Raw genomic sequence first — 26,074 nt, forward strand, 5'->3', positions numbered from 1 at the left:
GCAGAAATACTGCAGAGCAGGAAATATTAATTAACCATGAAAATAATTACAGGTCTCTTTCATGGGGGGGGAATAAAACTCGACAGTATTTACAAAACAGAGGGCGGTGAAGAATCTTTAGACGCAATGTGCAGCTGGCTGGTGGTTAGAGGGCTGGTTGAGTGGCTGATATATGGCTGTTGAACCCCAGCCCTTGCACACACTGTAATTACAGTGTTGGGACTCGACTCGCTCGTCGTCAATCGAGAAAGGCACTGGAAAAAAATGGCCCGGGACAAGTTCTAGCTATAAATCACAGAGCCAAGAGTAGTCTCATATTTGTTGACGTATCTTTTATGTATGCGTCTTGTCAAAGGCTCTCAGCCAATCCGTTTACAACCAGTAAAAATAGAAACATTAAGAAGGAAGAGAGAGGAAGGGAAAATACATTTTTTCTCTCTCCCTTTTATGGTTGTAAAGTGAACTGACTGAACTCTATAGTGCAGTGTGATGCTGCACTGTAGCTGCAGGTGGCTAGACTGTGTCCCAAAAGGTATCCTATTCCCTTTATAGTACATAGGGGCTCTGGTCAAAACTAGTGCATTATTTGGGAGATAGGGTGCCATTTGGGACGCAGCCCTAGACTTCTGGGAGAACAAGACAGTGTATTGGATACTCCTTGCCTGCCATAGCTTGATGCACATGACCATCCCCAGCTTGGCTTGTGGTATCAGGGAGCAAACTGGGCTCTTGCTGGGCAGCTCAATGATCTTCACCTGTAGGAAGAGGGACAAGTCAGACACCCAGGCAGAATAAGAAGCGGAGTTCTACATGGTTATTACATTCAAACTAAGTCATTAACTTTCCCACCCAGGCAAGAGATGATCAAACAAGCAGATATGTCGTGGTGTAATAATGTTACATGTTATACTGCTCTATATTTGGTTTTATGTGTGATGTAAGTGCCTTAATGTGTTTGGACCCCAGGAAGAGCAGCTAATGGGGATCCATAATAAATATAAAACATGAACAACGGAGACAAGGCAAACTTTAGGCCGGGTGCCAGTCACTTCATTTATTTATTTTTCATTTTCATTAATCAAGTTCAAACTCGAATCCGTCATTTCAGCGCAGCAACAGGAAACATAACAGCTTTACACTTTATGGCCGTCTACTTCTTCTTATTTGACTCAAACAGAGTGGAGCGGAGCTACAGTCTATAATACATCGCAATAAGACCTGACTTCCTGACCTAGATACGCTGACACTGACTGATAAAATAGTCTAATGAAAGCCCATGAGAGAGAGAGAGAGCCTATAGCTACTCCGTCTCTGTACCTAGATACAATCTAATGAGAGGGAGGCAGCCCCTATGGCTAGACTACTCAGTCTCTCTGACTGACACAGAAACAGAGAGATACATCCTCATTAAGGCTCAGATTAAACATCCTGTTCAACAGACCAATCCGATTCACACATCACGTTACGCGGACCAATCGGATTCCACATCCCGTTTAAGGGAGTGATCTGTATTTTAATCGGGGTGCCTCATGTTTACCCCGAACTTGCCAGCCAGACAAAGAGGGCTTTAAGTAGCTGCTTCACTCGCTGTGCCTCAGGTGCACACACTGATATCCATAAATAAAACACCCACTCTTTTAATTAATGCTTTTGCAATGGAAGCAATCCGATGGCAACGAGGTAGCGAGGGAGAAACATTAAACCTGCCTGCCTCCCAAATTGATGGTGCAACTCCTTCCCTCCCTCCGCCTCTGGCTCAGATCTACACCAGCGTGCCATGCTTTGTAGCTGAGTGTGTGTGTGTGGAGGCATGGGTCTAGACCTATGATTAGGATCCCCTGGGAAAGGCATGGATGACTGTGGGAAAGGCATGGATGACTGTGGGGCAGCCAGGGGTGAGACAGGAGAGCGGGACAGAGTGATAAGACAGAGGGTGTGTGTGTGTGTGTGTGTGTGTGTGTGTGCGTGCGCACACATGAGTGCCATCACAATGTCATTATTGAGGGTGCTGGTCTTGCAGGTGCCCCGTGGCCTCGCCCTGCCGGTCTCTATAGGCTGAAGTTAGCGGTGGCACACCTGTCTCATTCATGTGAGGCTTCATCAGAACAGGGTGAATAACACGAATCTGAAGGCAATAACGGTGCCTGGAAAGCTGCCTGTCGCACACACTAAGAATAACTCACATGAAAGTGGGGGGAAGGTGAAATGTGCAATCATTCGTCTGTCATTGGCTGACACACACTAAACCTACGCCTGCTCACAAGTTTCTGTAAGAGATGCTTAAGCCCTTCCACAAACACAAATCTCTCTCACCCCCCTCTCATCATCCCTCAGCCCCTCCCCTCCCTCTCTCACCTCCTCCATGGCTTCTCCAGCGTGGGCCAGTAGCCATCTCCCAGGGCCAGTCTCTAGCAGGGAACAGCGACAGAACCCCACACTGCCGGTCCACAGGGCGTCCGTGACATCACCGCGCCCCTCTGCCAGGTCCCACAAGCACACACGCATGTCGCGCCCCTGACTGCCCGACAGTACACAGATCATAATCACACACTAACCGCAGTGAGGCTACAGATGTATGGGCAAGGGTTCCCCAACGGGCAGCCAGCAGGCCGAACTCTTCCCGCTGCTGCTTTTATTTGGCCCCCCCAATTTTTTGGAGCATTTTTGGACAAAAATACTTCAACACCAGGATATCAGCTCCAAGTGATTTTTATTTAGGAAATCTGTTCAAGTATTCCCACACATAATTAGAAAGACACACGGGTAAGCAAGGCTTGAAATTATTATGTTTTAGTCAAACATTATATCCATTTGGGCTTCTTGCACTTCATTTTTTTGCACCCCCCCCCCGCCGACAATCTGCTCAAGAAAAAAACATTATAAAATCGTCCCATGGCTGAATCTAGTTGATAAGAAAATCAATGGTCCAACCTCATGTCTCTATCATAATCCGTTCAAAAGGTTATTGGAGTTTTTACCCTAGTAGGTTGGCCAGGATTCGGGTGACTAAATCAATGGAGACCACAGAAAAAAAAGCAATAGGAAATCCGGACAATTGCACCTTGTAAACCAGGCTGGAATCTGTGCAAGGATTAAGGCTACCTGACAGGCTCACTCGTCATTCTAATCCGCAGGACATAAAACAAGAGAAAATGAATATCAATATTGACAAGTGACATGTGGTATTTTCATATATTATTATTTTTCTGTTATTTTTTGTTTAATTTTACCCCTTTTTCTCCCCAATTTCATGGTATCCAATTGTTTTTAGTAGCTACTATCTTGTCTCATACGGGCTCGGGAGAGACGAAGGTTGAAAGTCATGCGTCCTCCGATACACAACCCAACCAAGACGCACTGCTTCTTAACACAGTGCGCATCCAACCCGGAAGCCAGCCGCACCAATGTGTCGGAGGAAACACCGTGCACCTGGCAACCTTGGTTAGCCCGGCCCGCCACATGAGTCGCTGGTGCGCGATGAGACAAGGACATCCCTACCGGCCAAGCACTCCCTAACCCGGACGACGCTTGGCCAATTGTGCGTCGCCCCACGGACCTCCCGGTCGCGGCCGGTTACAACAGAGCCTGGGCACGAACCCAGAGTCTCTGATGGTATACACTTTTCATGTTAATTTGAAATTCCAGTTCTGTCATGAAGATTTCTCAACAAAAAAAACAAGCAAATCTCGCTGCAATGTCAACAGAGCAAGCACTGAGTGTATACCAAGCGTTTCTATTTTCAAATCCTTTTACATTTAATTCAGCTTGTGTCATGCTAACATTGAACCTGGCTAATTTCATACAGCTAAACAATGCGCATGGTAAGTAAAAACTGAAGAGCAGTTGAGGCCTGGTATTGTCAGTAAGGTAGTTCGTCATTACCTGATGAGAGTGTCTCTGGAGTGGAGCATGTTGAGCCAGGTGACAGAGGCTCCAGAATGACCTTCTAGAACCCTCTCAGCTCTTCTGGTGGTCAGGTTCCACACATGGACTGACCCCTGGCCTGAGCTACACAACACAACATTCAAGTCCTCATCATTCTTACGTCATAAATATTCATCTGCATGTAACTAAAGCATGTTGTTACATATGAGACGTTTTCAAAAACAACAAATCATAAACCCAACCATTCAACAAGGGCATGTTTAAAAAAAGACAAGTGCTGCGTGTCTGGCTACTAATGCAGCTCAGCTGTTCTATGGAGACGGGGCGTGATCCCGTACCCAGAAAAGAGCAGGGGAGGGTCCCCTTCACAGCGGCCGAAGTGCAAGGCATTAAGGGGGGATCCAGCCCCCCTCAGGGTGTACAGGGGAGCAGGGGCAGGACGAGCCATCACTGGGTCACTCTCGAAGCTCTGGAGGTCACCACCACAGTCATCTCATCCACTGGACCACAAGCAAGATCCCGCAGTCACAACTGAACTGTGTTAAAAAGGAGAGAGGTCAACCAAACAATGGAGACAGTTTGAAGTGAGTTGGGTAAATCCTGTTCTGATTACAATGGAATTGAGGGGGTTGATAATAAGTGAAAGGAATGAGGGTGTAATTTTAACTTCATTTAGGTGAATTATTCCAATCAGTGCCGATCCAAATCCAGATCGGATAGTGAGATGGAGTTTGGCCAACAGGCAAAGCCTGGGCTGATGTCAACGGTGTCAACTATGATTGAGAAAGACCTTGCCATTAACAAAAGGGAATGAATGAATACTACTCTCCAGACAGAGCTGATTAGATTGACTCTTGTAGAAGGAATTTGTGCAAGTTAGAGGGATAATAATAACGTACCTAAAACAAGCCTTTAGTATCCATCTTCATTTGTTGCTATAAAAACAAATGTTTTGGACAGTGTCAAAAAGGATTATATTTCATACATCCTCAAATCCTCGGCCATCTTCCATTATGGTAATAATTTGAGAATGTCGAATAGACAGTCTATCTATTCACTACATAAATAAGGCCTGTGGGCATTAGGCGAAGAAAGAAGTGGATGAGATATTTCTTCCTCGTCCTTCTAGGCCTGCATGATAAGAGTTGATCTTACTCAATACGTCCTAAATCCTACCACTTGACAGCTTAATTACTGCAAACACAGAGTCAGGATTTTCCCTCGAGTTTCGATCCACATACGCTTCTCAAAAGAAAGCAGCAGGATTTTGAATTTAAACCTTTTTGAATTAGTCATGCACAAACTGAATCATTGAACTTGTAGTTCAGGACTAGAAACTGAATTAAATTAACATTGCATTTAGTTTTAAAATTCAAATTTCAACATGAATATATTCAGTTTTAATATGGTAGATATTGCATTCAATGTCTGTGTATCAAGTTTACAAACTAAACTCAAAAAAAGAAAAGTCCTCACTCTCAACTGCGTTTATTTTCAGCAAATTTAACATGTGTAAATATTTGTATGAACATAACAAGATTCAACAACTGAGACAAACTGAACAAGTCCCACAGACATGTGACTAACAGAAATGGAATAATATGTCCCTGAACAAAAGGAGGGGGGGGTCAAAATCAAAGGTAACAGTCAATATCTGGTGTGGCCACCAGCTGCATTAAGTACAGCAGTGCATCTCCTCCACATGGACTGCACCAGATTTGCCAGTTCTTGCAGTGAGATGTTTACCCACTTTTCCACCAAGACACCTGCAGGTTCCCGGACATTTCTGGGGGGGAATGGCCCTAGCCCTCACCCTCCGATCCAACAGGTCCCAGACGTGTTCAACGGGATTGAGATCCGGGCTCTTCGCTGGCCATGGCACAACACTGACATTTCGGTCTTGCAGGAAATCACGCACAGAACGAGCAGTATGGCTGGTGGCATTGTCATGCTGGAGGGTCATGTCAGGATGAGCCTGCAGGAAGGGTACCACATGAGGGAGGATGATGTCTTCCCTGAAATGCACAGCATTGAGATTGCCTGCAATGACAACAAGCTCAGTCCGATGACGCTGTGACACACCGCCCAAGACCATGACGGACCCTCTACCTCCAAAATCGATCCCGCTCCAGACTATAGGCCTCGGTGTATCGCTCATTCCTTCAATGATAAACGCAAATTTGACCATCACCTCTGGTGAGACGAAACCGCGACTCGTCAGTGAAGAAACAGGAAACAGTGTTTAAACCCTTTACAGTGAAGATCTGTGAAGTTATTTGGATTTTTACTAATTATCTTTGTAAGACAGGGTCCTGAAAAGGGTCGTTTCTTTTTTTCCTGGGTTTATAATTTCAATTCTAGCAAAGTTTCAAATATTCAATTCAATTCTGATTCAAAAGCACATCCTGGTACTTTTCCAGACAAGAAAGGTAGAGGAGAACAGATTCAACAGAATCAATCGCTCTGTATGTTAACCAGTAGCTGCTGGCGGTTCTGAAGCCAATGTGGCATGTTGAATAGATTTTCTTCCTATGAATTTGTCTCTAGCGTTTGAACCATTTTGGCTATACGCTATTATGACCCCATTCCTGAAAGCGAAGACTCTTGAACATGGACGTGCCTTCTGTTCACCTTTATTATATTCACAGGCCGTGCAGGTGACGTTAGAATGGCGTTAAACTTCATTTGGCCACCATAAAAAATATAGTTCAATAACCCTGTAACATTCAGGACGACAAGCTGCTTTCTTAACGAGTAGCCTACCGCTTCCCCCCCTCATTCCTCTCATCCCGAGACTCGAACATCTGCCTCGCAAACACAAACACACATGACCACCCTCCTGAGGTGTTCCAACCCAACACACTATTGAAAAGGCCTTCATCAAATTGCCCAAGGGGTGACACTTCAGGCTGATGAGTGAGTTTCACAGAACCCCATCTGCTACATTCACCTCCCAAACTCACTCCACAGTGACCCAAGTGGTTGAGCTCAGCACAACTGTAGATCCAAGTCCAGTGGCACCATTGTAAGGGACGTCACGCTGCCCGCTTAGTGAGTACCGCTTCCCCCTGATTCAGCTCATACGGAGACTCGAACTCAAGACTTCTGCCCCGAAAAGACTCTTGGCCACCCTCCTGAAGCATTCCAACACATCGTGCTATTAAAAAGGGCCTTCTTCAATTGCGTAATGGGCGACACTTCAGGCCGAAGAGTGACTTTCACAGATCTCCACCTGCTGCACTAATACAAGTCTTCAAGATACAGCAAGGTTACTCCTTTAAAGAGCATAGTTTGGTGATTCATGCTTATGTGATGAGCAACCTGAAGACGTATTCGTTTGACGTGTTAGTTTCAGGTCTCCAGCAAGGGAAGTTATTATAAGGGTGTGACTGACTAGAGAAAGACTGTTAGCCTGCTGAGCTAAAGCCTAGGGATTGGTCTTGTAACTAGGATTTGTCTATTCGAGGAGGTCGTCAAAGGGGGGTGGATGAGCAACTTGTCTGGGACCTGCAAAGTTGCATTGTCTGGCAAACAGGAGACCTGGGTTAGAACCATTGAGATATAAAACAGTTCTATCTATGGTTAGAACCCCATCAGTCAAACTAACACGTCTTCAGGTCTCAGGCAAGGTTGCTCATCACATGCATGGATCAGCAAACCACCTCTGCTGCACTCTCATTAAAGGTGGTGCACAGATCCTCCGGAAATTGTTGTTGTGCAGGAGGCCTGATTTCAAACCCAGTCAGTTATATTGGTGCTGTGATCTCTGAGTGTGATGTCAAAGGGGGGATGAAACCTAACTGCGGTGGTTTGATGAACCATGCAATTTTGATGAGAAGGCCTAACCTTGCTGGAGACTTGAAGACTTGTGTCAGCTTCCTGAACTCCTCCCCATGGGCTTAAGCTAAGTGGGCTAACACAATCTTGTAAAATGCAGGAGACCTGGTTCAAAACCAGTCAGTCACATATTAAAGAAGGAGTGGAAAGGCTAGTCCCTGTGATCATCAGAGAGGGGAGAGTCTTAGCTTTCAGGAATGGGGTCATACTAGCTTATAGACAAGACGGTTAAAACGCGAGAGCCAAATTCATAGGAAGGAAATCAATTCAACATGTCACATTGGTGGTTTCTGAAGCTAGAGGTTACTATTGACAGAGAGCGTTTGATTCTATATCTTTCTTGGATGGAAAAGTACCAGGACGTTGTGTCTGTTTTTGAATCTGAATTTAGAGAACTGAATTTTAAAAAACTGAATCTGAATGCACCGGAGAAGTTGAATATATGAAACGTTGCCAAACTTAAATTATTGGTTGTAAACTTGATACATGGACAATGAATGCAATATATAGCATATATATTGAAACTGAATATATAAATATTGAATATATAAATTTAAATGGAAATTTAAAGCTGAATGCAATTCATTCAATTCAGTTTCAAATCGTGAACGATACATTCAAATTAATGAATTCAATGATTCAATTGCATTACCATCGAAAAACAAATTCAAGTTCATTATCTTAATACAAAGTTTAAAAAAATGGAATTCAAATACAATCTCTGTTGGCACTGAAATCGCTCCGTAAGAAACGTGAGAATAGGCCGATTTTGTTTCAAGACTTTTGTATTACTCCTTTTTCGGCAATCTTAGTTTATAATCACACCCACCCCTACTCCTATTGGCTAACCCTTGCCCTCCACATCAGCACACGCTGAAACTGGAGCCGCAGGTATTTTGGAGAAGCTCATTTCAGAAGGTTATTGGTTCAATTGTCCATATTAATCTGTGAAGCTGAGAGAGACAGACCTCTGGACAGCCTCCCTAATTAAGAAGAGGGCACCTGCACCACCGTCTAACTCGAACCATCACAAAGACCACAGTCATCCCCAGTCCCACACCACTATCCCATTACCACTTCAGCCAGCCAGCCACCACTATCACACTATCACCCAGGGTCTGACCGCTCAAGCAGAGAGAAAGAGGATCCCCTAAAGCTTCTGGAATCGGTCACTGCATCATCATAAATGACTAGTCTAACCAGAAACCAGAGACACAGGCCTACATCTTAAGCATATTATAGGTTTACCACAAGCGACCTAATAATCTAAAGCACTGACTGTACAAAACATTAGGAACAGCTGCTCTTTCCATTGCATAGACTGACCAGGTGAAAGCTATGAGCCCTTGACCAGGTGAAAGCTATGAGCCCTTGACCAGGTGAAAGCTATGAGCCCTTGACCAGGTGAAAGCTATGAGCCCTTGACCAGGTGAAAGCTATGAGCCCTTGACCAGGTGAAAGCTATGAGCCCTTGACCAGGTGAAAGCTATGAGCCCTTGACCAGGTGAAAGCTATGAGCCCTTGACCAGGTGAAAGATATGAGCCCTTGACCAGGTGAAAGATATGAGCCCTTGACCAGGTGAAAGCTATGAGCCCTTGACCAGGTGAAAGCTATGAGCCCTTGACCAGGTGAAAGATATGAGCCCTTGACCAGGTGAAAGATATGAGCCCTTGACCAGGTGAAAGCTATGAGCCCTTGACCAGGTGAAAGCTATGAGCCCTTGACCAGGTGAAAGCTATGAGCCCTTGACCAGGTGAAAGCTATGAGCCCTTGACCAGGTGAAAGATATGAGCCCTTGACCAGGTGAAAGATATGAGCCCTTGGCCAGGTGAAAGATATGTCAGTTGTTAAATCCACTTCAAAATCAGTGTAGATGAAAGGGAGGAGACAGGTTAAAGAATGATTTTCTAGCCTTGAGGCAATTGAGACATGGATTGTGTACAGTGTATTCGAAAAGTTCAGACCCCTTCTCTTTCTCCATATTTTGTTATGTTACAGCCTTAATGTGAAATATATTCAATATTTTTTCCCCTAAATCAATCTACACACAATAACCCATAATGACAAAGCGAAGACAGAAATACCTTTTTACATAAGTATTCCGACCCTTCGCTATGAGATTCGTAATGGAGCACAGGTGCTTTCCGTTTCCATTGATCATTCTTGAGATGTTTCTACAACTTGATTGGAATCCACCTGTGGTAAATTCAACAGATTGGAAATGATTTGGAAAGGCACACACCTGTCTATATAGGTCTCACAGTTGACAGTGCATGTCAGAGCAATAACCAAGCCACAAGGTCGAATAAATTGTCTGTAGAGCTCAGAGACAGGATTGTGTCAAGGCCATGATCTGTGGAAGGGTACCCCAAAAATTTCTGCAGCATTGGAGGTCCCAATAACACAGTGGCCCCCCCAAAAAAGTTTGGAACCACCAAGACTCTTCCTAGAGCTGGCTGACCAGTCAAACTGAGCAATCGGGGGAGAAGGGCCTTGCTCAGGGAGAGGAGTTCCTCTGTGAAAATGGAAGAACCTTCCAGAAGGACAACCATCTCTGCAGCGCTACATCAATCAGACCTTTATGGTAGATTGGCCAGACCGTAGTCAGTCCTCAGTAAAAAGGCACATGACAGCCCACTTGGAGTTTGCCAAAAGGCACCTAAAGGGCTCTCAGACCTTGAGAAACAAGATTATCTGGATTGATGGAACCAAGATTGAACTCTTTGACCTGAATGCCAAGCCTTAAGTCTGGAGGAAACCTGGCACCATCCCTACGGTGAAGCATGGTGTTGGCAGCATCATGCTGTGGGGATGTTTTTCAGTGGCAGGGACTGGGAGACTCCACAAATACAGGTATGCCAAGCTTGTAGTGTCATACCCAAGAAGACTAGAGGCTGTGATCGCTGCCAAAGACGCTTCAACAACATACTGAGTAAAGGGTCTGAATACATAAGTAAATGTGATAGTTATTTTTTGTTAAATATAAATGGGTGTAGATTGATGAGGGGAAAAAACTATAAATATATTTTAGAATAAGGCTGTAACGTAACAAAATGTGAAACAAGTCAAGGGGTTTGAATACTTTGTGTGCCATTCAGAGGATGAATGGGCAAGACAAAAGATTTAAGTACCTTTGAACGCGGTATGGCAGTAGGTGCCTGGCTCACCGGTTTGAGTGTGTCAAGAACTGCAACGCTGCTGGGTTTTCACCACCAGTTTCCCATGCGTATCAAGAATGGTCCTACACCCAAAGGACATCCACCCAACTTGGCAACTGTGTGACGCATTGGAGTCAACATGGGCCAGCATCCTTTTGACACATGCCCTGACGAATTGAGGTTCTTCTGAAGGCAAAAAGGAATACCTAGGATAGGATAAAGTAATCCTTCTCACCCCCCCCCCTTAAAAGATTTAGATGCACTATTGTAAAGTGGCTGTTCCACTGGATGTCATAAGGTGAATGCACCAATTTGTAAGTCGCTCTGGATAAGAGCGTCTGCTAAATGACTTAAATGTAAATGTAAAAAGGGGTGGAACATTAGGAAGGTGTTCCTAATGGTTTGTACACTCAGTGTAGTAACCTACATTGGGGTATGAAGACATTGAACAAAATGGCAACCGTAGAAGTTTGTGAAGATATATTAGTTAAGCCTGAGGTTGTGAAAGGATGGGTGGGAAGGCCAGGCTACATTCCATAGCTATTGTTGTGCTGTTTCTGTTGCCGTTTCTGTATGTGACAGGGAGGCTCACCCTGATAACAGGTGGATTAAGGTACCTTTCCCTTATTGTACGACTGCAGGCCTACAGCTCATGGAGCTAGGCTGAGGCTCAACTAGTTTGGAACCACACTGTGCTTTCGTTGTACAAACACTGACTGCCTGGGCCTCAGAACATTCCTCCCCTGACCAACCGCCTGCATGTCAATCAAACACACTGGCTGTGCTTTGGGGGGGGTGTTTGGATGATTGACAAGGAAACTACTGCAGTTGGGGAAATATCACAGAAGTAGGTTGCGCGCCCACCACCCAGCCTGCATCCCCCACAATAGAATGGTGAAGGTGGAAATAGAAACAACCCCATCTACCACACCACTGCTTCCTCAGTCCACTGTCCTCATCCTCTGTTTAGTGGCGTCAGCATTTCCAGAGCCGCTGCCTGTGATTGCCCCAACAATGGAGCTGTTGTGGTGGCTGGTTGTTAGCAAGTCAGCCAAAAACCCCAATACAAACATGTGGAAGGCAGTGAAACTACACAAATAAACAGTCCAGTGACAGGATGTCACTCAAACCCATTCAGAGAGGCTCTTCAATTGTTTCACGCTAACCTGAGGCGGCAACCAAGCAAACAAAGCTGTAATTGGTATTCTAGTCCAAATGTTGTATGAAAACTGATGTAAAATCAAGACAAATACTGTACTTAAGCGAAAAACTCACCAGAAGCGGCTGGGCGGAACAAACAGAGCGAGGCGGGTGGAAAGGACGGGACAGGCAGAGCCTGTATGCTAGCAAGGATAGTCCATATCTCCAATCACCTTCGCTGATAGCGATGTTGTGTTTCTATTAAGTGGATGCGTTGATGTTATTTAACATGCATGGTAAAGCCTTAACACGCTACCTCTCAACTGAAATGAGCCTGGGAAACAAGTGAACAAAGACAACATTTCCCTGTGTGACTACAGTGTCAGACAAAAACACAAAAACAGAGACACATTCTAATTGAGCAAGGTGTCAAAGCAGACAACCTGCCCGTCTGTCTTCGGTTGGGTCATTATAATTCAAAACAACGAGTTCTAAAATATATGACACACACGCCTCGCATGCTCACCTTTTGTGTGGAGGAATGGATAGTTGTAGCAGTAGGTCTATAGAAGGCAAATGGGACACTAGGCTAGTAGGCCGCACGCTATTGTGGAGGATCATCACTGTTGGGCAAACCACAGGTCTTAACCCCCTTCCCCCCAAGTTAATAAAACTAAATACCCGACATTTCAAAAATGATTGAACCAACAGATAACCATAAAACCAGTGGGTCAGTCAGGGAATTTGTCATATAGCCTACCCGCAAGAAATTATAGAAGGGTTAATTAAATTTGTGGGACAGGGAGGAAGGGAATAATAAATCACATTGACTGATTAATATACCTGAGCTCCTCCCGACCAGATCTGCCTGCCTGTCCCAGTGGGAAGAGCCAGGCAGCCAGGCCAGGGAGGGAAAGAGTAAGTCTCCTACTGGCCCTGTAACAGATAAGACAGCTCTGGTAATCTGACTCTAAGTCTGTGGATAAAGGCAGCGTGTCTCTTCTCGGCCCATCTGTCAACACCTGTGGGGTAATTAGGCCTAATTATGAGAGAGTCCGCTTCCCCTTCATGTTATTAAATAAGAGCCAGCTCCTCCAGCCAGGTATCGCTCAACACCGGCAAGGGGCTGGCGACCTTCAGATCAAACGCAGCCACTACCTGTGTCCCCTGCTCCGCAGAGCTTGCTGCTTATATGAAGGGAGGGGGGGGCTTCAAAGTTGTGGAATAACGGCTGTCCAGACCACATTCCTTCAGTGGCTCTTTGGAGTTGGTAGCTGCCTCTCACATGATAGTTAGCCACCCACCTGAGCTGCCCCTGTCATATTATGCCATTCATAAATACGAGCAGGACATACAGATCACAGGGAGGCTGTTACGGAAAATATACTACCCAGTCTCCCACTACCCATTATGTAGAGAGAACAGGGCCAGGGTCTGATTATAATCATCAAATTTCAGCCTTGATAAGCATGATGAAAATGACAAGCACCTTGCAGAGCATTCACACACACACACATTCTGAATAGCCTGCTTTTACAGGTTATTTTAATTAACAATATATTTCTACTACAGGTTTGACCTACTTGGCTAAACACACTACGGTAGGTTCCAAGGCAACTAAGAAATGCCTCCTTTAGTGAGATCATACCTCAGCTATTAGTCATTGTTCTTTATTGGAACAGTCTTATCTTGCATTTCCCCCTTTTCTCGCTGTTCCTCTGTGGGCACTTCCACTTCACTGGGGCCTGGCTGCATTGACTCTAACCATTAGTCAGCCTTTCTTCTGAGACCCCCCCCCCCCCACATCTAGGGCTGTTACGGTGACTGTATTACCTACTCACCGGTGGTCACGAGTCATGACCGTAGTCAAATTCCACATGACCTTTTAGTCACGGTTACAAGGCTTCTCCAAGCTCTGATGCTGCCGATGGTCATTAGTAGGCTATCAAACTTGCTAACGGGCACTATTGTCCCTTTAAATCCCTCTGACATCAATAGAAATATATATGAAAAATCTAATCAAACACTTCATGAGAGCCCATGAGCTCAAGTTGCGCAACATTTCTATGGGCTATGTAATAGCGGGAGAAAACAGAGTGGTGGCCGCTAATAAAAAGAGGAGGATCCCATCAGCTTTCTATAGGCTAGGCCTACTATATGTTTCTCAACTTTCCTAATATTACGCACATTGCTTCTCTTTACAACAGGAGTATAGCCTACCTGGCTGGCATGAAAATGAACCACGGGAAAAGCAGAGGACGAGCCAGCAGCAGCAGAGACAAGGAAACAGCCCTTGCCTTAGCCTAATTGTCTAAGAAAATTGAGGAGAGAGGAAACAAAACTTAATTAGGTTTATAATCAATAGCCTAACTGTTCAAATGTGCCTGGCTTTATAAATAGTCCATATTGATATACAGAACTGAGACAGAATTAGCTTTTGTTGCCTGTTTGAGTGTTTAATAGCTTACTGATTCTGCGAGCACCATGGCAATGGCAAAATGTTGGATAAAGCAATTTCACAGATTCAGCTGTTTTTAAATCTTTGCTATGCTGTAATAAAGGCTTTCCAATTTATTTGGTTATAATAGACTGGTATTGCTTATCATTTATTCAGTGTTCTTTACACTGTTTGAAAGAGGCTCTCGCTCCTATACACTCCTTTTTCTTGATCTCCTTATTGTTATAATTACTATTATTATGATCATCATTATAATAATAAGTAATGTCATTATCATTAGCAGGTTTAGTATAGCAGCCTTGTATAAACACCATCGAACTGTAGGCCTAAAAGCGCATCCTGGTTGGTCTTAATACCGTAACTTACTTAGGCCTATATTTCAATATATAGTGTAGTGCAGGGCTGCCCAACCCTCTTCCTGGAGATCAACTGTGCTGTAGGTTCTCAGTTCAACCCTAATTTAGCATATCTGATTCAGATAGTTAAGGTCTTGTTGAGCAGCTAATAAGTAGAACCAGGTGTGTTAAATTAGGTTTGGACAGAAAACCCAGAGGACAGTAGATCTCCAGGATGAGGGTTGGGGAGCACTGGCCTAGTGTATCACAAGACATTCATGCTTTGAAATGCAATCAAGCATTTTAGTTTTTAAATAAATATCAAAAAGGGAGCTTTCAGCTTTGAATAATTAGCCTAAACAATAAATAAATGGCAATTCACGAACACATGCAACTGTTTTTTTTCTGTAATAAGGGCTTTAGATATCTTTTTCCTCTCGTTAGAAACGACACTCCGGTACATGTATTGATTTAGTGTTGTTTACACTGTTCCAAACGGTCAGAAAAATGTATATTGTAATCTGACAACTTCATGACACACAATACCTCTCACAACTCTTGCTCCTATACCCTCCTTTATCTGGATCTCCAGTAGTTTCCACAACTAACTCAATGTCTTCCACAGATCTGACTTCTCCATTCCCTCCTGAGCAACCAGTAAACATTCACCCGTTTCAAGTACAATTTTCACGTCCTCCGCATCTATTTTACTGTCATGTGTTACTGTGTTCAGAGTTTGTTATAACCAATTTATTGATGTGATTATGATAGGCTATAGATCAGGCACTATTGGTCACGTAAAGAGAGCAAGGGTCAAGGGAATAGGGGATGTTTTTCCTAAACAAATTAGGGATTTCGGTAACAGAAATGTTCAGTCTGAAACAAGTAATAAAATATACGGATAAAATGACGTGGCAGCTTCAGCACACACAGCGCAATAAACACTTGCTGTGGTGCTTTTTTGCTGCAGTAGGGAGGAGAGCGAGACAATGTTAGCCAGTCACACAGATATTGGCTGTAAAAAACTATGTAAACAGTGTGACCGCCGGGCTCTTTCTTTAGTCAATTGTGTGTCATAAATATTGAATCAAACAGTGTGTTTAAAGCATCAGACAGGCTCAGTGCATATGTAGTTGATTTTATTCAAACACATAGGGTGTGACTGTCTTGCGCTTTATTACAAATGCCAAGCCACTCACTGACCATTGTACATTGTACCAAATGGTAGGTTGGACCTCACTTTATCTGCGCAGAAAGATACATTTGTATGTGTTCATCTACAAAGCCCCTTTGGGTGAACTCACTCTTTCCCTCTGTAGTCTGGTCTACTTCACCACCAGCAGTTACCATACCCGGTCTGCTAGGTGGTTGCTACTTAAAGTCCCCAGGACATTCACAGTATTAGACAAGACTACCTTCTCTTCTTGTGCACCAGACTCATGGAATAATCTACAGTCCATGCTTCATCTAGATATGTTAGTGCCACTGAATTCATTTAAAATATTGATGGGAGACTCTGCTACAGAGGAGTGTAAATGCTTCTTTTTAGGCTGGATCATGTTGTTGTATTGTATTGTTGTATGTTTTAATTCTGTAATGTATTGATTGTTGCTGCCTTTCCTTGAAAAATAGACTCTGGGTCTCAATGGGCTTTTCCTGGTTAAATAAAAGGTTAAATAAATAAAATAAATACATGGAAAATAAGTTTCAACATTTCGACCAATCAATTGGTTGAAAGAACAGGACGATTCTCGGTCGACCAATATTTGTTTTAGTCGGGGACCGCTGTACTATGCTTGGAATATTTATTTCTTGCATAATAAAATAGGTCAACTTTTGTACTATAGGGGATAGTAGATTGATATAGGCCAGTCCTTTTGCTGTTTTTTAGGCCTACTCATCTTGTTGGCTGACAAAAAGTAAATGTGGACGGTTCTCCCAACATCTTCAATTTGCGCCTCGGAAGTCTTATCTCGCGTTTCCCTTTTCCTCCATGGGTATTTCCACTTCACTGGGGGCCAGGCTGCCTTGACTCTTTAACCATTCGTCAGCCTTTTCTTCCGACCCTCCCCACATCCCTGCCAATACTATCAGATTCTCCTGAGGAGGAAACCAACGAGCTGAATGGAGACCCGGGTCCATTATAAAACTCCAGTTTATTCAACAGAATAGGAAGTGGAAGGGACACACGCCCTTTTATTGTGTGACAGATCGGCTGGTAGGGAGGGTATCTGGACTGGAATAACTTGACACCCCAGCACAGCGGCAGCTAGCCTAGATAGAGGGTAAAGTCAGACACAAGTGCACCCACTCCCACTGTCATTCATGGCGCCAATGGGGGGGAAGAGGAGGCATTGTTCCCGTCAATGGCGTGACTGCTGAACTGGGGCCAAGGTAGATAAGGGACTCTAATACCATACAAACCTCAATCAAGCAGGCAGGCACTGATGGAGCACTTTGTCGCTGCATCGTCCTGACTTAGGGCAACAGGTACCTCTGTCTTATCTGTTTGTATTATCACCAATTCCCTCCTCTTGTGGTTTTACCTGCACACTTCAGGATAGCGGGACATGAGGATTGGCTGCTATTCATCACCAGCCTGCACTCCTCTGGCTAACCACCTGATGTGCCCACTCCAAGACATAACAAATCAATCAAATTGACTAACTAGTTAGACAACTTTTTGGGCTCTCAATTTAATCACTGTTCTCATCTGCACTCTTGTATCACACATTCTCCTGACATGTTTAAAGTCTGTGCTTAACCTGTGTGACACTATTCTTCTTTGATAGTCTCTTACTAACGTTGGTGTTGAACAGGAAGCAGGGATCTAGCAGGGATTCATATCTAAGAGTTTGCTGTAAACAACGCAATCTAGCTCGATTTACCTATACAGATGCAGTTATACTACAATTGTATGTATTGTCAACGTTTAAGATAATAATATTTAACTACTCGCTAGAAGCTTCTATCCCAGCTAACGTTAGCCTAGCTAGCACAGGCTTTCCAATGCAATGTGCTTATTAGCTATCTAAGTCCACAGGCTATCAACATTAGCAAAAAAACACAGCACTAGCTCTTTAACGTGAGTCCAAATACCAGTGATACTAACAATAGGAAAAACGATACATTATCAATGTGCATGTCATTTGAAAGGTGTCAATGAAGGTACCTTAGCAAAGCGTAGGGAAGCGATGCAAAACAAAGCGCCGGTTGAACTTGAAGGACCCTTCTTTTCAGTCGTCCTTACCAGTGCCTGCATTTTTTTTTTGCAGTTCATGCGCTGACATGGACCATTGAGCTTTTGGCTGTACCAACGCCAACTGAGTGTCCTTTTCTCTCGTAGTGTAAATGAAACAATTAGAATTTCTAAAGATTAGCCTACAGTAAATACAATACTAAAGAGACATTATCATGATAATATAACATAACATAATATAATGAATTGTATATTATATCAGATGTGTGCTGTGTGTACAATTCATTAATGGCACAACCTAACACGTCTGAATCTGAGTGTAGGCCTATATGAATAGCCCAAGGACAATACAAATTTCACATTTATTAAATCTATCAGATTCAGTCATAGCATATGAAAATATGAAGCCACATAAAAGCCACTCAACTTGTAAGGTGGTTACTAATAATACCACTGACAATTTAGCAATGCAATCTAAATATTCTCTGAATATGTTCAATCTGAAACCTGGATTTGACTTGAGAGATCCCGAGTCCCGTCAAAGACAGAATATGCTGTTTCTGGAGGTTTGAAAATAGACGAGTAGAATCTGCAAAACCTTTGGCAAGGTATAATACTGAGCAAACGAGACTATATTTAAAAAAATAAAAAATTCAGTCTAATTGAGAAAGAGAAAAAAACAAGCCCCTAATCCACAGAGCACACAGTGTCCTTTCATGAGTCTGCTGGGAGAGACCTTTATTTGTCCATTCCTATCATAGAAAATAGGTTTCAAGCTCGGCTGGGTCTGAGCGAGAAGATTAGATGTAACCAGAGTGTTTTAAACCTCTTTAGGGGCCATGGATTAAGGCTGGAAGATGGCTACATTGAGCCATTCCCCCTCACTCCTAAATGAAACAATCAAGAATACAAGATCACAGGTGTTCAGTCAAAAATATTGTTAGGGACCAAGGAAGAATTTGGCATGAAGAAGAATTCATGTACAGTGTGACGTATTGTCTTTATGAGGGCTTGGAAATATGCCACACACATGGTCATGAATGATTACTTTACATCAACCACAGCTGAAAAACCAAAAAGAAGTGGGAGAGAAAGAACCACTTCATATTCCTGTAGCTAATGTGATGGGAGGGAGGAGGAAGATGATGCAGACAGTCGATGGAGGGAATGAAGAGGAGGGGAGAGGAGGAAGGAGGGGCGTCTGTGGTTAAATCAATTACAGCTAATGGAGGTGGCAGGATTATGACCCTTCAGTGGAGGGCCACAGGAACGTGTCTGCTGACTGGCCTGGTCAAATGCCATGCCCTACATCTTCATCAATTATTGGTGGCTGTGTCTCAGTTTACCCCGTGTGGATGACAATGTCTGCCAGCCCAGTGCACCTGGGTGCCAGTGCCCCGGTCTCCCTGGGTCAAAGGAGGGGGAAGGGGGGTTACTATGATCACTATTATCCATCCAACCAAGGCAGAAGGGGCAAGCAGGTCATCTTACAGCTCATCACCAAATTAGAAAGGCTTTAGGTTGGCCAGCCCAGCCGGGTCCTGTTGTTGGTTGGACCTGACCATGCAGCCAAACTGTAGATAGAACTAGAATCAGTCTCATTTACATTTACATTTAAGTCATTTAGCAGACGCTCTTATCCAGAGCGACTTACAAATTGGTGCATTCACCTTATGACATCCAGTGGAACAGTCACTTTACAATAGTGCATCTAAATCTTAAAGGGGGGTGAGAAGGATTACTTATCCTATCCTAGGTATTCCTTAAAGAGGTGGGGTTTCAGGTGTCTCCGGAAGGTGGTGATTGACTCCGCTGTCCTGGCGTCGTGAGGGAGTTTGTTCCACCATTGGGGGGCCAGAGCAGCGAACAGTTTTGACTGGGCTGAGCGGGAACTGTACTTCCTCAGTGGTAGGGAGGCGAGCAGGCCAGAGGTGGATGAACGCAGTGCCCTTGTTTGGGTGTAGGGCCTGATCAGAGCCTGGAGGTACTGAGGTGCCGTTCCCCTCACAGCTCCGTAGGCAAGCACCATGGTCTTGTAGTGGATGCGAGCTTCAACTGGAAGCCAGTGGAGAGAGCGGAGGAGCGGGGTGACGTGAGAGAACTTGGGAAGGTTGAACACCAGACGGGCTGCGGCGTTCTGGATGAGTTGTAGGGGTTTAATGGCAGAGGCAGGGAGTCTCCTGTCACTCACTCAGAATGGTCTTCTCTCTCACCACAGAGATACACCAACCATCCAGTGCAAAACACTCAACAAGACTGCAGCGTTAGTTCATGGATACATACCATACAGTAATGGATAAATACCATACAGTAATGGATACATACCATACAGTAATGGATACATACCATACAGTAATGGATACATTCAGTAATGGATAAATACCATAAAGTAATGAATACATACCATACAGTAATGGATACATTCAGTAATGAATACATACCATGCAGTAATGGATACATACCATGCAGTAATGGATACATACCATACAGTAATGGATACATACCATACAGTAATGGATACATACCATACAGTAATGGATACATACCATACAGTAATGGATAAATACTATACAGTAATGGATACATACCATACAGTAATGGATACATACCATACAGTAATGGATACATTCAGTAATGGATAAATACCATACAGTAATGGATAAATACCATACAGTAATGGATAAATACCATACAGTAATGGATACATACCATACAGTAATGAATAAATACCATACAGTAATGGATAAATACCATACAGTAATGGATAAATACCATACAGTAATGGATACATTCAGTAATGGATAAATACCATAAAGTAATGAATACATATCATACAGTAATGGATACATTCAGTAATGAATACATACCATGCAGCAATGGATACATACCATACAGTAATGGATAAATACTATACAGTAATGGATAAATACCATACAGTAATGGATACATACCATACAGTAATGGATACATTCAGTAATGGATAAATACCATACAGTAATGGATACATACCATACAGTAATGAATAAATACCATACAGTAATGGATAAATACCATACAGTAATTAATAAATACCATACAGTAATGGATAAATACCATACAGTAATGGATACATACCATGCACTAATGGATACATACCATAGAGTAATGGATAAATACCATACAGTAATGGATACATACCATAGAGTAATGAATAAATACCATACAGTAATGGATACATTCAGTAATGGATAAATAACATACAGTAATGGATACATTCAGTAATGGATAAATACCATACAGTAATGGATACATACCATACAGTAATGGATACATTCAGTAATGGATAAATACCATGAAGTAATGAATACATATCATACAGTAATGGATACATTCAGTAATGGATACATACCATACAGTAAAGGATACATACCATACAGTAATGGATACATACTATACAGTAATGGATAAATACCATACAGTAATGGATACATTCAGTAATGGATACATACCATACAGTAAAGGATACATACCATACAGTAATGGATAAATACCATACAGTAATGGATACATACCATACAGTAATGAATACATACTATACAGTAATGGATAAATACCATACAGTAATGGATACATTCAGTAATGGATAAATACCATGAAGTAATGAATACATATCATACAGTAATGGATACATTCAGTAATGGATACATACCATACAGTAAAGGATACATACCATACAGTAATGGATACATACCATACAGTAATGGATAAATACCATACAGTAATGGATACATTCAGTAATGGATACATACCATACAGTAAAGGATACATACCATACAGTAATGGATAAATACTATACAGTAATGGATAAATACCATACAGTAATGGATACATTCAGTAATGGATAAATACCATGAAGTAATGAATACATATCATACAGTAATGGATACATTCAGTAATGGATACATACCATGCAGTAATGGATACATACCATACAGTAATGGATATATACCATACAGTAATGGATATATACCATACAGTAATGGATATATACCATAGAGTAATGGATATATACCATAGAGTAATGGATACATACCATAGAGTAATGAATACATACCATAGAGTAATGGCTAAATACCATACAGTAATAGATACATACCATACAGTAATGGATACATACCATACAGTAATGAATACATACTATACAGTAATGGATAAATGCCATACAGTAATGGATACATACCATACAGTAATGGATACATACCATACAGTAATGGATACATACCATACATTAATGGATAAATACCATACAGTAATGGATAAATACCATACAGTAATGGATAAATACCATACAGTAATGGATATATACCATACAGTAATGGATACATACCATACAGTAATGGATACATACCATAGAGTAATGGATATATACCATACAGTAATGGATATATACCATACAGTAATGGATATATACCATAGAGTAATGGATACATACCATAGAGTAATGAATACATACCATAGAGTAATGGATAAATACCATACAGTAATAGATACATACCATACAGTAATGGATACATACCATACAGTAATGAATACATACTATACAGTAATGGATAAATACCATACAGTAATGGATACATACCATACAGTAATGGATACATACCATACATTAATGGATAAATACCATACATTAATGGATAAATACCATACATTAATGAATAAATACCATACAGTAATGGATACATACCATAGAGTAATGAATACATACCATAGAGTAATGGATAAATACCATACAGTAATGGATACATACCATAGAGTAATGAATACATACCATAGAGTAATGAATACATACCATACAGTAATGAATACATACTATACAGTAATGGATAAATACCATACAGTAATGGATACATTCAGTAATGGATAAATACCATGAAGTAATGAATACATATCATACAGTAATGGATACATTCAGTAATGGATACATACCATACAGTAAAGGATACATACCATACAGTAATGGATACATACTATACAGTAATGGATAAATACCATACAGTAATGGATACATTCAGTAATGGATACATACCATACAGTAAAGGATACATACCATACAGTAATGGATAAATACTATACAGTAATGGATAAATACCATACAGTAATGGATACATTCAGTAATGGATAAATACCATGAAGTAATGAATACATATCATACAGTAATGGATACATTCAGTAATGGATACATACCATGCAGTAATGGATACATACCATACAGTAATGGATATATACCATGCAGTAATGGATATATACCATACAGTAATGGATATATACCATAGAGTAATGGCTAAATACCATACAGTAATAGATACATACCATACAGTAATGGATACATACCATACAGTAATGAATACATACTATACAGTAATGAATACATACTATACAGTAATGGATAAATACCATACAGTAATGGATACATACCATACAGTAATGGATACATACCATACAGTAATGGATACATACCATACATTAATGGATAAATACCATACAGTAATGGATAAATACCATACAGTAATGGATAAATACCATACAGTAATGGATATATACCATACAGTAATGGATACATACCATACAGTAATGGATACATACCATAGAGTAATGGATATATACCATACAGTAATGGATATATACCATACAGTAATGGATATATACCATAGAGTAATGGATACATACCATAGAGTAATGAATACATACCATAGAGTAATGGCTAAATACCATACAGTAATAGATACATACCATACAGTAATGGATACATACCATACAGTAATGAATACATACTATACAGTAATGGATACATACCATACAGTAATGGATACATACCATACAGTAATGGATACATACCATACATTAATGGATAAATACCATACAGTAATGGATAAATACCATACAGTAATGGATAAATACCATACAGTAATGGATATATACCATACAGTAATGGATACATACCATACAGTAATGGATACATACCATACAGTAATGGATATATACCATACAGTAATGGATATATACCATACAGTAATGGATATATACCATAGAGTAATGGATACATACCATAGAGTAATGAATACATACCATAGAGTAATGGATAAATACCATACAGTAATAGATACATACCATACAGTAATGGATACATACCATACAGTAATGAATACATACTATACAGTAATGGATACATACCATACAGTAATGGATACATACCATACAGTAATGGATACATACCATACATTAATGGATAAATACCATACATTAATGAATAAATACCATACAGTAATGGATACATACCATAGAGTAATGAATACATACCATAGAGTAATGGATAAATACCATACAGTAATGGATACATACCATAGAGTAATGAATACATACCATAGAGTAATGAATACATACCATAGAGTAATGAATACATACCATAGAGTAATGAATACATACCATACAGTAATGAATACATACTATACAGTAATGGATAAATACCATACAGTAATGGATAAATACCATACAGTAATGGATACATACTATACAGTAATGGATAAATACCATACAGTAATGGATACATTCAGTAATGGATACATACCATACAGTAAAGGATACATACCATACAGTAATGGATAAATACCATACAGTAATGGATACATACCATACAGTAATGAATACATACTATACAGTAATGGATAAATACCATACAGTAATGGATACATTCAGTAATGGATAAATACCATGAAGTAATGAATACATATCATACAGTAATGGATACATTCAGTAATGGATACATACCATACAGTAAAGGATACATACCATACAGTAATGGATACATACTATACAGTAATGGATAAATACCATACAGTAATGGATACATTCAGTAATGGATACATACCATACAGTAAAGGATACATACCATACAGTAATGGATAAATACCATACAGTAATGGATAAATACCATACAGTAATGGATACATTCAGTAATGGATAAATACCATGAAGTAATGAATACATATCATACAGTAATGGATACATTCAGTAATGGATACATACCATGCAGTAATGGATACATACCATACAGTAATGGATATATACCATACAGTAATGGATATATACCATACAGTAATGGATACATACCATACAGTAATGGATATATACCATACAGTAATGGATACATACCATACAGTAATGGATACATACCATAGAGTAATGGATATATACCATACAGTAATGGATATATACCATACAGTAATGAATACATACCATACAGTAATGAATACATACCATAGAGTAATGAATACATACCATAGAGTAATGAATACATACCATAGAGTAATGAATACATACCATAGAGTAATGAATACATACCATAGAGTAATGAATAAATACCATAGAGTAATGAATACATACCATAGAGTAATGAATACATACCATAGAGTAATGAATAAATACCATACAGTAATGGATACATACCATAGAGTAATGAATACATACCATACAGTAATGGATAAATACCATAGAGTAATGAATACATACCATACAGTAATGAATAAATACCATACAGTAATGGATATATACCATACAGTAATGGATATATACCATAGAGTAATGAATACATACCATACAGTAATGGATAAATACCATACAGTAATGAATAAATACCATACAGTAATGGATGCATACCATAGAGTAATGAATACATACCATAGAGTAATGGATAAATACCATACAGTAATGGATACATACCATAGAGTAATGAATACATACCATAGAGTAATGAATACATACCATAGAGTAATGAATACATACCATAGAGTAATGAATACATACCATAGAGTAATGGATACATACCATAGAGTAATGAATACATACCATAGAGTAATGGATACATACCATAGAGTAATGAATACATACCATAGAGTAATGAATACATACCATAAAGTAATGGATAAATACCATACAGTAATGGATAAATACCATACAGTAATGGATACATACCATACAGTAATGGATAAATACCATACAGTAATGGATACATACAGTGGAAACTGG

At 41.0% G+C, this 26,074-nt stretch overlaps 1 protein-coding gene across 6 annotated transcripts in view; it reads right to left on the reverse strand.

Annotated features, from left to right (window-relative positions):
• gnb1l (guanine nucleotide binding protein (G protein), beta polypeptide 1-like) overlaps window positions 1–18,108 on the reverse strand; it is a 29,669-nt gene extending 11,561 nt beyond the window's left edge. The window contains exons 1-7 of one of the 6 annotated variants that reach the window (XM_046346986.1): window positions 17,987–18,005; window positions 14,242–14,332; window positions 4,785–4,820; window positions 4,224–4,421; window positions 3,883–4,008; window positions 2,356–2,518; window positions 663–755 (exon numbers count right to left, since the gene is read on the reverse strand). In XM_046346986.1, coding sequence (XP_046202942.1) covers window positions 663–755; window positions 2,356–2,518; window positions 3,883–4,008; window positions 4,224–4,333 — 492 coding nt within the window. In that variant the 5' untranslated portion in view covers window positions 4,334–4,421; window positions 4,785–4,820; window positions 14,242–14,332; window positions 17,987–18,005. Of the gene's footprint in view, window positions 1–662; window positions 756–2,355; window positions 2,519–3,882; window positions 4,009–4,223; window positions 4,422–4,784; window positions 4,821–14,241; window positions 14,333–17,986 lie in introns of those variants that run through there. The other 5 variants (XM_046346985.1, XM_046346988.1, XM_046346989.1 and 2 more) reach the window with 5 other exon arrangements.
• Between the last annotated feature and the right edge of the window lie 7,966 nt (window positions 18,109–26,074).

The sequence above is a fragment of the Oncorhynchus gorbuscha genome, linkage group LG04 (genome assembly GCF_021184085.1).
Source record: "Oncorhynchus gorbuscha isolate QuinsamMale2020 ecotype Even-year linkage group LG04, OgorEven_v1.0, whole genome shotgun sequence".
Classification (NCBI taxonomy): domain Eukaryota; kingdom Metazoa; phylum Chordata; class Actinopteri; order Salmoniformes; family Salmonidae; genus Oncorhynchus; species Oncorhynchus gorbuscha.